Source organism: Gobius niger, assembly GCF_951799975.1.
Source record: "Gobius niger genome assembly, chromosome: 1".
In the NCBI taxonomy this organism is placed as follows: domain Eukaryota; kingdom Metazoa; phylum Chordata; class Actinopteri; order Gobiiformes; family Gobiidae; genus Gobius; species Gobius niger.
Window position 1 is genome coordinate 51,053,562 of NC_136852.1, and position 15,163 is coordinate 51,068,724.

Here is a 15,163-nt window from a genome sequence, read left to right on the forward strand (position 1 = left end):
CAGCCTAACTATTAACAGACACTTAAAATGTGTGTATTTAATTATATTCTTTAATGTTGCAAGTACCTGCTGAACTAATCGATGAGACAAGCTGTGTGCTTTTATTTTGGCGTGCTGGATCGAAACAGGAAGTCACTTCTTGGGCGGCGTTCTTATGATTTGAACTCAATTGCCATAATCCTCCACTTTAGACTAATTGGTGATGGCTCGTACTGCATGAAATCTTTATGGCAGGTACAGTAAGTTCTCAGACCATTAGGCGTGTTATAGTAAAGATAGACCCCTGGGATGGATTCATCTTTGTAGGCCGTCTTAATTGCTGCTCCTGGTTTTGACTTGGTTTAGTCCTTGGAATAGTCTGATTTGATATGGAGCTTTTGTCATTTATATTAAGGAGTTCATACAAAGAAAGATGCTCAAAGGTTGTATTGCAGGTTGTGGGTCAGATGTTTCTGCAATAAAACAGAATGTAGTTTATAAACGGATAAATCCCGGCTGACATTACAATGGCTGAAGCATTACTAAAGGCTTAATTTACCCTCTGTCTGTTTGTGTGAGAGCGATTGCAGTCATGCAGCGCAGATATAAATAATTCTCTTCTAATGTGGTCTAATTCTATCTCTGTGGGAAACACAAACTGTCAGGAGTCGGTCGGCCAAACGCACTAACACCATGAACATTGTACTTTTGCCAACACTGGCTCCAAATTCAGCACTCCCTATTCCCCACGACACAGAACAGCCTGCTGTCAGCGGTCGCCTGCACAGAGAACTTTGTTCATGGCCCAACCTGGCAAACGAAACCTGTACAATACTATAGATTTCAGTGGTTTTCTATAAGTGGGATCTTTAAGGGGGTTTAATAACATCCATGACTTTGCATCAAAGGAACAGCCAGCAAAGAATGAAGGTAGAAAATAATGAAACAAACACATTATAAGAAAGAAAATTGTAGGAAGGCAAATGCCAAAAGGAAATAAGATTTACCATTTAACGAAAGTAAGTGAGGGTAAAGAATTATTTTATTAAAACATAATGTTAAGGAATGGATTCTTATTATATCTTCTACAATAAAGAACAAACTTTGAATCTATAAATCTATCAAAGGATTTCATTTTTCTAAAAATAACAAAAGTGTGAGTGTAACCATTTCATATTTTTTGAGTTGTATCGGTCAAAGCTTGCAGAAAATCAGCGTAATGGGAAGGGTTTAAGATGAGATGTGGCCTAGTTTGAAAATGCACTCCTCCCTGGAGGCACCAATATACATGACTCAATCCTTTAGGCTTTTTTTTACTGAAACGATGAAGAAACAGAGCCCTAATCCTCAACCTTGAACCATCTGCTGGGGATGAACCTCAAAACACAGATTAGACGATACAAAGCCCAGCAAATAAAGGACTAACAATAGCAAATGGGATTTGAAGCAAACAGCGGACAGGGAAAAGTCGACCTCCATCACAAATCTCTCCATAAATCGGGGCACTATTATACTGTGGACGTTGTAAATCAGGGCATTTGTTTATGCAAAGCTGAACAACGAACTCAAGAGAGAGCAGAGATTTTTTAAAGCAACCTTCGAAAGCAACCCACGTGCCATATGCTTCTTTCAGTCTGAGTCACCTGAGAATGCAGGGCCATGCAGGAGCCATTTGTTGTGATTTGGCCATTTAGACAGAAGCTGAGGAGGATGCAGTGTCATGTCAGCTGTGCAGAGCAGTGCATGTGTTGCTTGATTTCTTAACAGTTCTGTGCAAAGCTTTTAGCAAGATTGGAAGAAAATAAACATTACTTTGATATGTGGACTGAAAATATCATCTTTACACATAAAATAACAGTGTTTTTGCATTCTTTTTACCTGTGAGATTGCATCCTGGAGCTAGATCTGAACATTTGAGTCCAGGTTTTAAATGAAAAAATCCCATATGAGTTTTATAATATAAGATGTTGTAGTGTGTGTCATGATAAAGTGTTACATATTTTGTTATCGCTCTTATATGCTTGTAATAGCACATACAAGTCAAGTCAAACATAATTTTAACACTGGTGCACTGTGCAGGGCTGTTCCTCTGTGATTCTGGGTCAAAGGTTCCCAATAGCTGCTGGCTCCAAATGCTCTCAGTGCTCCTTGGGGATGCATAGGCTGCATATGTTGTTTATTTCAGTAATAATCCTCATTGCACCTTAGCGATACTAACTAGACCAGAAAACATGTGCAGATGATGATTCACACCAATCTCTCCATCCCTCCATCTCTCAAATGTATGGGCAGCATCTGCTCTGAAGGCACGGGGCTCTATCTACTCCATTTGTCATAGGGGGATAGGTGAGGTGTTTTTTTTTTTAGAGAGGGCTGATGGTGATGCTTGCTGATGAGGCGACGAGTGACATTGCTATCACTGGTGTGCAGTAAGTGATGGATAGATGAAGAGCGGGGTAAAGCGTAGTTGATAAAGAGAGATATCTAAGGAGTTTGCAGTTCATTTTTCATTTTGTCACCATCACTTTATTTGAATTATGTGGAATATACATCCGAGCTCTTTTTCTGTTTTTTCACATGACAGCTTTATGGCACACTTATGCAAACACACAGACATTACAGCTTATAACAACAACTCCCTTCTTGCAATATCTTGCACGTAAAGTGTCTATTTCCAGCCTAAACTTACCAAAGAAGCTCATGCAAGAGTTAAGCCTCGTTAAACTCACATGTTGGAAGTTTGCCCCGCAGCTACAGCACCTAATGGTGAGTCTGGGTCTGCGGTAAGGCAACAAATGGCCACAGTGCCGCTATGTAACCGACCACAGCGTACTCATATCGTAAAATCACAAACGCCGCTCCAAAGTGGCTTAATTTAACCATGCGAACTTCAAATCTGTGTCCACTCGTCAAAAATGTGCGTGCAGCGAGGGAGTGAAGGCACGATCCGCAACAACGCGATAGATCAAGCTTGCAGCGAAAAGCCCCGAAGAAGCAGTAAACTTACGTGAAGACGAAAAATAAAGTGGTCGACCCCACAAGAAGCGCGGCAGCTGTGGATACCGGGATGTATTTCGTGGGTTTAAATCTCTTTCCAGTGCTGGTTGGCATTCTGTAATTTCCACATTCCTCAATTAGTTATTCCGATAGCAGTCGCATGTAGAAAAGAGGTCCTTGGAGCAGCAGCAGCAGCGCGTATGGCAGGCCCGATGTGCGGCTATTGGAGGTACAACGACCAGTCCCGTTTTTTTTTTTTTTTCCCCCTGTCGGTGAATGTGAAGCCGCATAGATCCGAGGATAGAGAGGCAGCAGCAGGAATACATTGAGCCCTGTGAGCCTGGAAATCCCACCCTTCCAAACCGGCCCACTAGTGAGGTCACTGAACCGCTCAGAAAGGTGGAGCCTCGCCGCAAAGCTGGCTTCTGCTCCTGCTGCAAGCGCGTCTTCAAGAGGAACCAGGGATACTATACGTGTAGTATACAAGCAACATAGGCTGTTTGGGAAGAAACGTTTCGAATTTAACGTTATCAAACAGCCATGATGCAGGATATTAGCAAACAATATAAGCTAATAATGTAAAAAATAAAAATAAAAATAAAAATACAAAATAATAATAAAATAAAATAAAATAAAATAAAATAAAATAAGATAAAATAAAATAAAATAAAATAAAATAAAATAAAATAAAATAAAATAAAATAAAATAAAATAAAATAAAATAAAATAAAATAAAAAAAAAATAAAATAAAAATAAATAAAAAATAAATAAATAAAATAAAATAAAATAAAAATAAATTAAATTAAATTAAATTAAATTAAATTAAATTAAATTAAATTAAAATTAAAATTAAAATTAAAATTAAAATTAAAATTAAAATTAAAAAATAGAAAATAAAAAATAAAAAATAAAAATAAAAATAAAAAATAAAAATAAAAAATAAAATAAATAATAATATTAGCGACACCACCTTTCAGGCTACGCACACATTTTCAATACGAATTTAATTGAATTTTTTATTTTTATTTTATTCTTGCATTAGTGTTGGTTAATTGATTTTACTGCATGAAATGAAATCCTACAGCGCCCTCAAGTGTCGACATGCCGAACACATGAAAATGCGGATCATTTCTGTCCCATATCGGCCACCGTTATGTTGTAGGAAGTAGTTTAGATTAGCAGCTTGTGCGGTTGTATTTTTAGATTCACGATCAGATGCCTCTCGGGTGGTGTCCTAGGAGGAGAAAGCAAATTATCTTTACCAAATCTATTCTTGAAGAAATATCTAAAAAACAACAACAACGGGAACAACGATACGTATTTTAGCTAGCCAGGGGTGTTTGCCTTTAAAACAGCAGGCTAATTAGCTAGCCGTAGTGTTTCGGTATGGCATACAGGCGGACACTGAAAGTTCTGTGTGGCCTCGCCGGTGGATCTGCCGTGATCGTGGTCGCCGCTGCCGCCGCCGACTCGCATGGGTATTTCTTTGGAGGAGGAGGACAACCGGGAGACGGTCCGAGTCGGTGGTCGAGATTCAACGTGATAAAAGCTGCGCAGCCTGCGTCGTGGACACCTGCCAGTCACACGCCTGCACCCTCCGGACACGCCTGGGACTTCAACTGGGATAAGTACGTCGAGTCTAGAAGAATCAACACTATATACAATGTTATTCGCGTTATGTGTATTTAATGTTGTCACCGCGACTATAATCTAACTATATTGTTCTGTTGTGCCAAACATTTTACAATTGCATTTATGAATGGATTTTATACAGTGTGTGATAAAACTTGTGTCACAGTATTTATTTTTAGTTATCAGAAATATTTAGGACACTAAATATATAAGCGGCTTTTAAACGGGGGCTCCCTTGATAAAACTACTGTACAATTCCTACAGATCTGCCAAAAGCACCATTCCCTTTCTATCCTACTAAAGGGCATTTCAACAGTCATAGATATAACAGTATGGAGTTATGAGTCAAGCATTTTTTTAAATATATAAATCTGAGTCTTTTAAGATATTCGTCAGGTTCATTACAGCCTTTACACACAGCACTAACACAAGTGCACTTCAGTTTTCCCCTTCTGTACTGATCTTGTGTAAGTCGAGCTTAATGTTATTTTAGAAAACTGGGTGTACAATCTATTGCCATAGCTGTGATTACAAATATATGGATCTACCTCAGTGTCCCTAAACCTGAAGTGCACTGACCTACTTTTCTACTCCTCACGTAAACCGTATGGGACGAGGCCATGTATAATCTGCCCTCCTCTTAACTCTGTGCAGGAGGGACCCATCTGCGCTGGTTAATGGGAAGAAGAAGGAGAGTGTGACGGAAGACCCCAGCTCTGAGCAAGAAAATGGCAAACCCAAAGCAACTCGCAACATCCTCCTCATCAGGCATTCCCAGTACAACCTGAGTGGCGCCTCTGACAAGGAGAGGTTTCTCACTCCTTTAGGTAAATGTATACAAATGAAATGGGAATTTGAGATCCATCCCAGTGTGCACACGCTTGTTTTTCGAAGATATCTTTTCAGTAATATTGAAAATCGACTTCTTCGTCTTTCCGTTTCCTCACCTTCTTCTTTTGTTTTGAAGGTCGAGAACAGGCAGAGTTGACGGGGCAGAGATTGTCCGTACTTGGGCTGAAGTATGATCTTTTGATCCACTCAAGTATGACGAGAGCAACTGAAACCGCAAACATCATCAGTAAACATCTTCCAGGTCTGCGCACAGTACACCGTGCATGAAACCGTGAGGGTTGTGTTTGTTCAATAATGTCTGAAAACACAAACTTTGTTCAGGTTTGGATTTGGTGAGCTGTGACTTGTTAAGGGAGGGAGCTCCTATTGAGCCAGTTCCTCCCGTCACCCACTGGAAACCTGATGCTGTGGTGAGAGAAACCTTCCTTTCATACAATAAAATAGGTCTTTGTCCGTGCTTTTCTAAATGTGTTCTAGAGTAACTACGTCCTGTCATTGGCTGTATTTGGTCCACATGTTCATAATTACCAAATTTGTTACGCACAAGATGATCATTAGTAGTTGTAAGTAGTTGTAAGTATAGTTGTAAGTAAATGATAATAGCAAGATGTTTTAGTTTGTTACCATTTATAAAATTTAAAGGGATGTTTCAGGATTTTGGACATAGGGCCTCATTTCCTAGTTATTCGGAGTGTTGTTGATTTCTGGAGATATGTATATATTTTTTAATTCATGCAGTCCTTATATTTGAAGAGTTTAGTGGTGCTAGGCTAGCGTATGTCTATGGTAGCTAGTAGCCTGCATAGAAAACAGTCGGGCACCTGAGGCAAATCACTTATAACATCAGACTACCGATATAAATGTCTGTGTTGACTGAACAATTTTTGACATATACCCATTTTGCATTTAAAAGAACTTATGTTTGAGCAGCATCAGCTTCCTGGTTGTCAGCTACGCAGCAGGGGCGTGATCTGCTCGGTTACCGGATCTACAGTAGTTTGTTTACCAGCGGCCGGCACGTGGAATTTACAAAGGAGCTTTTTACAAATCAGATATGAGATCAGATTGGAGGACTACCCCATGAATTTGAAGAGGTTTTTAATGCAGGCTACTAGACATGCACTAGCCTAGCACTAGCCTAGCACCACTAAACTAAACAGATATAAGGACTGCATGAATAATAATAAAACAAATCTCCAGAAATCAACAACACTCTGGATAACTAGGAAATGAGGCCCTATATCCTGACATATCCCATTAATATAAAACATATTACTGCTGTTTTACTCAATGTTCCCAGTTCATACCAGCTTCATGTTTTGTTTGTCTGGGGTTCAAACAGAAACCCTTTATTTGACAAAGTGGCTCTCATCCTCTGTGCCGTCCTCCAGCAGTACCACGAAGATGGAGCTCGCATTGAGGCAGCCTTCCGCCGTTACATCCACCGCGCTGACCCCAAGCAGAAAGAGGACAGCTTTGAGATCATCGTGTGCCATGCCAATGTCATCCGCTATTTTGTTTGCAGGTTTGTGTTGCAGACGTCATCACGTAGTACATGCATGTCAATAACAAGGAAAGGGGCAGAGGATCAGTTGAAAATGTATATGCGTGTTCCTGATCTGCAGTTGTCCCTATGGATCACAATTCAGGCAATATACAATTCAGGAAATAATAATGGTCTGGCCTGTGTGGCCTAATGCAGTGCAGGCTAAGGGTACAGGAGTCATTCGGGGTATGCAAGCATTTTGTCACTGTAGCGTTAACAACTCGCCTGCTAATCACTAGTTCATGAAAAGTAATAACTGTTTGTAGCTGCCGTGTACAAAGGTCTTCACTAATGTCTGCTTTTATAACGTACTGAAGGACATCTGTTGTGTTTTATAAGTATTTATTGGTTTATTTGGTCAGGACAGTGCTGTTAATGAACAAACATGGGTCTCATGCGTGTCAACGAATAAGTTTGTAATTATAAGTTCTGGTTTTGCTTTTTATTGCTAATAATGTCGAAATGGTCATTTTTAAGTATATTTATTGAGAATCCTGTGTATGGATTACTGAATACACCTTTATTACCTAACAAGAACAAATGCTCTTTCCTTTGTATTCCCCCAGAGCTCTCCAGTTTCCTCCAGAGGGCTGGCTTCGAATGGGTCTGAACAATGGCAGTATAACGTGGCTCACGATTCGTCCCAGTGGAAGGGTGGCCCTGCGTACTCTGGGAGACTCGGGGTTCATGCCCCCAGACAAACTCTCACGGACCTAATGCTATCTTAGTCATTTCAACCTTATTTCTGCCTCAGTGTCTTGAAAATGACTCAATTTTGTAATTTAAATCAGCCATCATGTGTCTAAACTGTGGCGGTGTGGTGGTGGTGGTCAACTTTGTGCCATAAGATGCCAGCAGTTAAAAAAAAAAAAAAAGGAAAAGCTTCTTTGCAAGTCCTCTTGAATGTAGTTTTTACGTATTTTCAAAAAAAAGAAGAAAAAAATCATGGTGTGATGTTGCAAAAATAAACCCAGTTTTTCATGTAATGGTAGGATAAAATTATGTTCTTAATATTGTGAAGTAAAATTTTGATGTTTTGTATTAAAATAATGAACAAGCACCAGAATAAAGTGAGTGACGTTTTATTGATTCGTTGAAATAAAAGGAAGTCCAGACGTACAGAAATACACCATGAGCTACCCTTTAATAAAGCACAGAATGATAAAAAGCACAAGAAGCATGTTTGAAGTTTTTAGGTGCATCGTCCACATTCAAGAACATTCATAAACCAGAATAAGAACAGCTGTGAGCAACCAACAATACAATCATTTGAGTGAAGGAGGTTAGTGCTCACAGGTAAAGGTTTAGTTCACATCAAATTTACATTCAGAAGAACAGTTTTTGAACCTGACCGTCCCCATTCAAAGTTCAATTCAAAATAACTACCAATAAAACATTAATCCACCTAGCCAACTTTAGTTTAAACTATGTAAAATTAAGTTGTATTTACTGTTAATACTAATTAGTTCAATCACTCGTTAAAATAGGACGTCAACCTAAAAGTTCTATACTTTTAGGTTGCTTGTTTGATCGGTTAAGCTACAAGGCAATTTCAGCATTTTTTGGGGGACAAAAAGTAATTTAAAAGGCTTCTGAACTTAAATGTGAGAATTTAACTTGTGACAGTTTCAACATTGATTGAAATTTGACAATTTAAAGAGTTCCCCTAAGAATTATGCGTACCAAGGCATACACTTTTAGGTTTGGGGTTTATTACAAATTAACAAATAAAAAAGGAATTGCACATACAAGCCCCTCAGTAGTGGCAAAAACAAGTCAAGAAACTCACTGAGAAAATGTAAATGTTTGCATTAAAAGGACAAAATAAAACATGGAAGAGCTCAGTTAGTTTTAGATGTTTACCATAATCTACTGTCACAGCTCCAACCATTGAGTTGTATCAAACTGATGGAGATGTGACCCATCTCTTCAGAAAATTAAGGCAATTCCTGAACTGAGGAGAACGTAAGAAATGGCAGTCGTTTTTTACACCACTTATATAAAACATTTTGTGCTACTGACCAACATACAAAAAATATTTTTTTTAAATATTAACATTAGACTTTTTAAAATGTGTCAGAAACCTCTTGATGATCTCTAACGTTTTAGTGACCAACTTTGGGGAGTGCTCCTTCGTTCCACAATATTCAAAGAGTTTACTCAGGCTATTATACAGGTGCTTCACAATTGCCACAATAACATTACTGTCAACACGGTCCTCACTCATACCGTACATACAGTTCGTTTTTCCTTTTGATATAGATGCATCACAACCCAACGTGATGAGGATTTCGGTTTTATCCAGTACCACACACCTTTAGTACAAAACTTTGTGCATATTTTTGTTACGTTTGTGAGCTCTGAACTCCATCAGAGCCACTGGTGCAGCTGGATTTGTAATTGGAGGAATAGCAGGGCATGGCCACACTGGTTGGCAGGAGTTATACCGATGGGTCATTTAAGTGCTTGAGGCGGATTCTCTGAATGTAGCTAGCATTGGCAGGGCTGTAACGGCTGGGGCTGAAGTCTGGAGAGGCAGCGTGCCGGGCCGGACTGAAGCGGCCCGAGGGAGACATCAGGCTACTTGCTGGAGAGCCGGGAGTCTGGTGGATCCTGAGGCGTGGTTTAACCACAGCGGGACTAGGCCAGCTGCATGATACACAGGAGCAAATTACACATTTGCTGAACAGCATTATTTATTCTGACAACCAAGACTAATTAGTTCAGTGGCAAAATAAATACACATCATTCAGAATCATCATCTTCTTGTGCCCAAATGTTAGCAAGTACTCACCTCTGCACGTCTGATGTAGAAAACAACTTTATTGTGCTCTTCCATTTATGAATGCTGGGATATTTCTGAGGATCAACATCCACACCCTCAATGGCTGACAAAACATGACTATCCAACTTTGTTGGTGAACTTCTACAATGATGCAAAATATACAGATATAACAATTAGAGAAAAAAATGCACTACATTCATACGCTTGTTGCTCAACTATGGCAATAACACAAAAACTTACCCTTCAATAAAAAGTCCTCTTCTAATTAGTGGTGGTGTCCTAGGCATGAATTCATGGGAGTTTTCTAAAGACTTGTAGGAGGAGCCAGATGAACCAGAGCTGCTCAGGTCTCGGCCTCCGTGGTCCCATGACTTTGACCTTGCACAGAAGTTGCGTGCCCCTGAAAATGACCCTCTTGTTCTGCCCAGCAAATCCAGGCTCTCCTCTGCCTCCAAATACTCCTCTGAGCTGCCACTGCTGTGACGGTCTTCAGCACCAGCCTCTGCGCTCCAGCTTGGCCCCTCCATAGCCTCGTTGTTCTGTTTGGGACTCAAACAGAGGCGGTTCAGGCCAGGACTCAGGTCTATAGCTGAGGAGAAACTATGAGTGTCTCTGTTCCTGCCTCCACTGCTCCTCCGCTCCCTGCAGCCAGTGGAGGAGTCTAAAGGCTCTTGAAGCGACATGCGCTCGAACTCCACCATCAGGTTGGAGATGGGAGACAGGAGACAAGAGGACGGGGAGGTGCGCTGGGACACTTTGTCTCCATTGTGAGTCCTTTCTCTTGGGGAGGAGCACACCCCATTTTTACAGACAGTTCCTGGCGATAGAAGGCCGTCATCCTGCTCAGCCGCCGTCTCTATCAGATCAGGCCGGGGTAGAATGTGAAAGTCTAGACCTCCCACTGCACCCTTGAGCCCGTCCTTAGCTGCTGCAGATGATGTTGATGGTAAGTGTGCTGCATTCTGTCTGTTCTTTATCTCTTCAAGACTGATGTCATCGCTTTCATCCAGAAAAGCACCAACAGAGATCGAATTGCAAAACTTCTTGAGCTTTCCTGCAACAACAACACAGGGAAATGAGTTTGGTTTAATTTTCTATTTCAGCCTGGGACAGACGAAGAACAGAAGACAAGCATGTACCTGGAGACGGTGTCCTAAATCTATTACTTGTCTCGTTTTCTCCAGTATCCTGATAAACCCGAGAGCTGAAGTCCTTTTTGCTCAAGTATTCTTCAAGTTTACGTAGGCCCTCCACTGACGACAAATCAACAAAACTGTCCAAAAAGTCCCAGTACTCCGCCCACGGGTGGCCCATTTCATGAGCAAGGTCTCTGTGAAGACATATTTGTTACTCGCTGCTTTTTCTTTTTAAGAACAATTTCATATGCTATTGCAGTAAGATCAGTGAAATAAGGCTGTACCTGCCAACTTTCTCTGCTCCCCGTTCAGGGTCAGACTTGAGTATGTCAACACGTTCTCGAGGCGGCGTTTTCCAAGTTCGTCTGAAGTCATCCGCCTACAGGATAATTTACTCTCTGTAAATGCAGTGGTTTTCAGCTTTGTAATACTAAATTTACTTAAATAGACTTGCCTTTGAAGGGCTTAAAGGCCCAGCAAATGCTGTAACAGTCATCATTGGATCCATTGGACTTCTCATGTGACAGTGAATCAAAGAAAGACTTTCCGATGGCTCAGGTGACCAAGAGGCACCAATGATGGGCTGACATGTGTTATCTGCTGCCCGCAGCAAAGGAATATAGCAACGATCTGTAAATGTGCAACAGTAATGGTTCATAAATATAAAAAAGATACAGTATATGTGTCAGGTCTAGTATATTGGCATTTAGTTACCTTCCAAGTAATCAGTTATCTTCTGTTTAATCTCCTCCGTTTTATTTTTCCGGCTACAAATGACCTGTGGCAAAGGGGAAATAACCATCATGAATAGACATCACAGAGCACAACTGTTGCTTGCCTGACTGGACATTACTCAGGATCCACAGAGGAAGAAAATAGCTCACGGACATCTAATTTTAGCTTTCAATGTGGAGTTGTGGCCAGAGATTTGAAACGCAAATGAAAAGGTCACAGCAACCAGGTGACATACAGACAAGTGCGGTTTGTGTGGTCACTGATAGAGCTAGTATCCCATACTCACATCACACGGTCTCTGGCCATCCTTGTTTTTACAGTTTTTATCAGTGTCGGGGTGCGAGCACAGAACATTGACAACCTCTGGGCACCCAAACTTACACGCAAAGTGAAGAGGAGTTTCGAATCCCTAAAATAAAGAAGAAATCTTTTAATACAATTCTTGTCATTTGTATTATCCGATTTACATAGTCATAAAAACTCACAGCTTTATCAGGAGTGTTGAGGTATAGGTCTACAATGTAGCGGATACGTTTCTGTAACATCGCTTCCTGGTCATCTGGGTACATAAGGCGCATGAAATCTGGGTTTTCCAAAATGTCCAAGAGAAGCTGGCTTATCCCTGCCTGGTTCTCCTTTGCGGCTACATGCATTACATTGTAGCGACAACCCTCCTGCTCGGACAAAACAAAAACAATAGACAAAAGTGCTTGAACTACCACTACTACCACTAAAACAGTAAAATAAAATGTACTCATTTGGGAAACACTGCAAAATTGTTCGATTACCTGCACAATTGTTGGATTATCTCCTGAACCGATGAGATAGCGAGGATTGCTCCAGACCAACTCACTGAAGGCTGTTTCGTCCCCCTTCTCCACAGCCTTCCTTAATTTGGCTGTCAGGTCTTGAGTGCGTGGGCTCTTATAACTATTGGCCTTTTCCCGGTTAATGGTATCTACCTCCATGCCGTCTGCTGAGAAGCAAGAGAGCACTTGACAAAAGCTGTAACACTTAAAATTAAGCAAATGTTTTACAAAATGGCACTCACCTTTACCCAGTCTTACAGGAGAGACGCATGGTGTGGATTTGCTTGGAGAAGGGTAGTAGTCACAAATGCCCCTGGCAAACTTTTCAGCATCTTCACGATGAGGGAATGCCTTGAAGCGGGCGCCCTTCATCAACTTTACAGCCAGAAGTGCATCCTTCTTGTCTATGTACACATGTGCTCTTTCTACAGATCCAAAAACAGTAAGGACTTTATTCCATGTTATGTTTGTCAATATTAAGTAATGTGGTCCCTTTTTCTTATAATCAGCAGGTTGACTTTGGTATCAAATGTTCATATCCTTGCTAAAATAGCTTAGAATATAGTAAATCAATACTCTGTAGTACTTAGCACCCACGGTATAACCTAGTGTTTGATTGCAGCAGCCCCCAAAAAGTTTTTTGTTTTGTTTTTTAAACCCCAAACTTACCATTTCTGGCTAAAACATCCTCCAACGGTGGACATACTCCATAATAGCATGTTGGGGATGTTTGTGCAGGTTTTGATGGTGTTTTACACAAGGACTTTGAGTGAGAGACATCAGAGCTGTTCAGCTGCACAGAGATCTCCTCTTCTTCTGGAGGATTCAGGCCCACTCCGTAGCCAAAATCCGGCTCCTCTCTTGCAACTTCACTTGTGCTGCTGCGGCTACTTGCCGTAGCTGCAGACGATGTAGCGCGACATGGCAAAGGTGAGGCATGTTTAATGGCATTGCTGGAGCCCTCTGCTGATGCTGTGCCTGCATCAGCCTCACTGGTCTCTGGACCTGCCAGGGCACGAGCCAGTTTTCGCTCAAATATTGCCCGGGTTGTAGCAGTGATGGGGCCACACTTTAGGTTCGCCCGAGCAAACTCTTCTCGCAGTTCATCAGCACTCAGCCCCCTCAGCCTGCTCAGGACTGCCTCCATGCTTTAGCTCTGGGATAGATACAAATAAATACAGGAAAATTAAATAAAATGTACATTTATGACACTGGTATAGAAACTCCTCTGTGTATGCCTATACTTGGATATTAAGACTTACATCATGATTCGATATTATTTCTTATTTTGGCATGGTTTGTCAAAAGAAGGGATTATACTCAAACTAGCCATCTTGATATTATAGAATGACACAAAAAATAATACCGCTAGATGCTTGCTATTGCTAAATGTAATAATTTTAGCAAATCTTAAAGTGGACTACATTGGAGAGATGTGGGTCGCATAATCTACTACAGTTGAACTGCCTTGTATCGTGATATGTCAGCAGTGGTAGCTTTATTCACATGCTGTCACGCCCAAATTATGTCAATCGAGGTTGGTTTTCGAGCTGCAACGTAACAAATTGATACGTCTTCGTGTTGATGATGCGAACAAATATCGTGGTGTGCGTGATGACATCTGGTAAAATGCATCCCTGTACTTACCATATAACATGTTATGTTCATTATAAGTCGTTCAGATAAAAAACCGGTGTTAGTTTAAGACAGATACACTGTAGGATAGACACAAAGCTATGCTCGAGGTGGAATAGCCCCATTGTTTACAACATATTGCACGCATGCGCAGTTTCTAGGGAGGGCACACGCTACGTTCACGTACCGTGGTAAATTGTACAACGGGTGGAAGTACGTGCTGAGTAAACAGACACTGAAAGGCAATGTAATTCTAATGATTTAAGACTAGACAATAATATGTCCAACACCAGATAAAACAGTTATTAACCATCCCTTATCAAACATGCAGCTACACTTGAAATCAAACATTTAAGAAGCATTGTGTGCTCATCAAGCAAAACATGGCTATTTTCAGCTCAACGAAAACAAAACCGAAAATTAAACATTGCTACGTTTTTTGCACATGGGTGTTGAATGAAGCCATGGCACTTACATATATTAGACTCAAAAAGTGATTTAAAAGCATCAACCGGGTATCAGATCTCTTTATGAAGGCCACCCCGGGCAAGTCCAAGGGAATAACCACAAATGTGATATCCTTTTGGCAAATTAGCTGAGCAGAGAATTTAACCCATACATTTCTTTAACATGTCAGTATGCATGCAGCGACAGCTCCTTAAAAGCATAACTCCTTACACACCATTAGCTTTCTGCAATGCTAACACTAACAGCTAGCCATTCAGCAAGGTAAGGCTAATTACTCAAGTCTGTTGGATCCACGCGCTCTAGACTTCATTATTAATCACCGGCTTGATTGTCCATTGTTTTAACAAAGTGCTGCATTCTGAATACATCAAAGAACCACGCAAGAATGATAAAATATTACCTCCACCTCCTCCTCTCTCCCCGGTTACTGCCTGCTAGGAGTTCACACCGCGATGGTTTCAAAAACGCAGCGACCAAGGACCCAATTTTGCCCAATCTCGTGCCTTATAAAAAACTAACAGTTTTACTAAAATGCTGAATTTTTAAGACCATACATATCATTACTACGAAATGTTACGTGTTTTTGGA

At 40.7% G+C, this 15,163-nt stretch overlaps 3 protein-coding genes across 5 annotated transcripts in view; 1 reads left to right on the top strand and 2 right to left on the bottom strand.

Moving 5' to 3' along the window:
* Nucleotides 1-3,407, bottom strand: part of zdhhc8b (zDHHC palmitoyltransferase 8b) — a 72,810-nt gene extending 69,403 nt beyond the window's left edge. For both annotated transcript variants that reach the window (XM_079567605.1, XM_079567604.1), the window contains exon 1: nucleotides 2,987-3,407. In XM_079567605.1, coding sequence (XP_079423731.1) covers nucleotides 2,987-3,090 — 104 coding nt within the window. In that variant the 5' untranslated portion in view covers nucleotides 3,091-3,407. The remainder of the gene's footprint in view (nucleotides 1-2,986) is intronic.
* Nucleotides 3,408-4,303: 896 nt separating this feature from the next.
* On the top strand, nucleotides 4,304-7,936 carry pgam5 (PGAM family member 5, serine/threonine protein phosphatase, mitochondrial). Of its 2 annotated transcripts, none has more exons than XM_079568663.1 (6): nucleotides 4,304-4,605; nucleotides 5,264-5,436; nucleotides 5,577-5,702; nucleotides 5,783-5,871; nucleotides 6,856-6,986; nucleotides 7,574-7,936. In XM_079568663.1, the coding sequence occupies exons 1-6, from the start codon at nucleotides 4,364-4,366 to the stop codon at nucleotides 7,722-7,724; spliced, it is 912 nt and encodes a 303-aa protein (XP_079424789.1). In that variant the 5' UTR covers nucleotides 4,304-4,363; the 3' UTR covers nucleotides 7,725-7,936. The 2 variants fall into 2 exon arrangements, with proteins under 2 accessions (XP_079424789.1, XP_079424788.1); XM_079568662.1 differs by having other exon boundaries at nucleotides 6,853-6,986; nucleotides 7,574-7,935.
* A 234-nt stretch (nucleotides 7,937-8,170) lies between these two features.
* On the bottom strand, nucleotides 8,171-15,067 carry ankle2 (ankyrin repeat and LEM domain containing 2). Its single transcript, XM_079569147.1, has 13 exons — nucleotides 14,976-15,067; nucleotides 13,142-13,628; nucleotides 12,715-12,897; nucleotides 12,452-12,636; nucleotides 12,149-12,337; nucleotides 11,950-12,072; nucleotides 11,643-11,706; nucleotides 11,383-11,558; nucleotides 11,213-11,307; nucleotides 10,932-11,122; nucleotides 10,033-10,846; nucleotides 9,802-9,933; nucleotides 8,171-9,656 (listed from the first exon to the last, which is right to left on the bottom strand). The coding sequence occupies exons 2-13, from the start codon at nucleotides 13,617-13,619 to the stop codon at nucleotides 9,449-9,451; spliced, it is 2,838 nt and encodes a 945-aa protein (XP_079425273.1). The 5' UTR covers nucleotides 13,620-13,628; nucleotides 14,976-15,067; the 3' UTR covers nucleotides 8,171-9,448.
* Nucleotides 15,068-15,163: the final 96 nt, after the last annotated feature.

Coding starts and splice junctions, on each gene's coding strand:
- pgam5 (XM_079568662.1), top strand. CDS start 4,364: ATGGCATACAGGCGGACACTGAAAGTTCTGTGTGGCCTCGCCGGTGGA. Junction 5,437..5,576: donor GAGGTTTCTCACTCCTTTAG/GTAAATGTATAC, acceptor TTTGTTTTGAAG/GTCGAGAACAGGCAGAGTTG. Junction 6,987..7,573: donor ATCCGCTATTTTGTTTGCAG/GTTTGTGTTGCA, acceptor GTATTCCCCCAG/AGCTCTCCAGTTTCCTCCAG.
- ankle2 (XM_079569147.1), bottom strand. CDS start 13,619: ATGGAGGCAGTCCTGAGCAGGCTGAGGGGGCTGAGTGCTGATGAACTG. Junction 11,559..11,642: donor GATAACTGATTACTTGGAAG/GTAACTAAATGC, acceptor GCACATTTACAG/ATCGTTGCTATATTCCTTTG. Junction 9,934..10,032: donor AGAGGACTTTTTATTGAAGG/GTAAGTTTTTGT, acceptor GCATCATTGTAG/AAGTTCACCAACAAAGTTGG.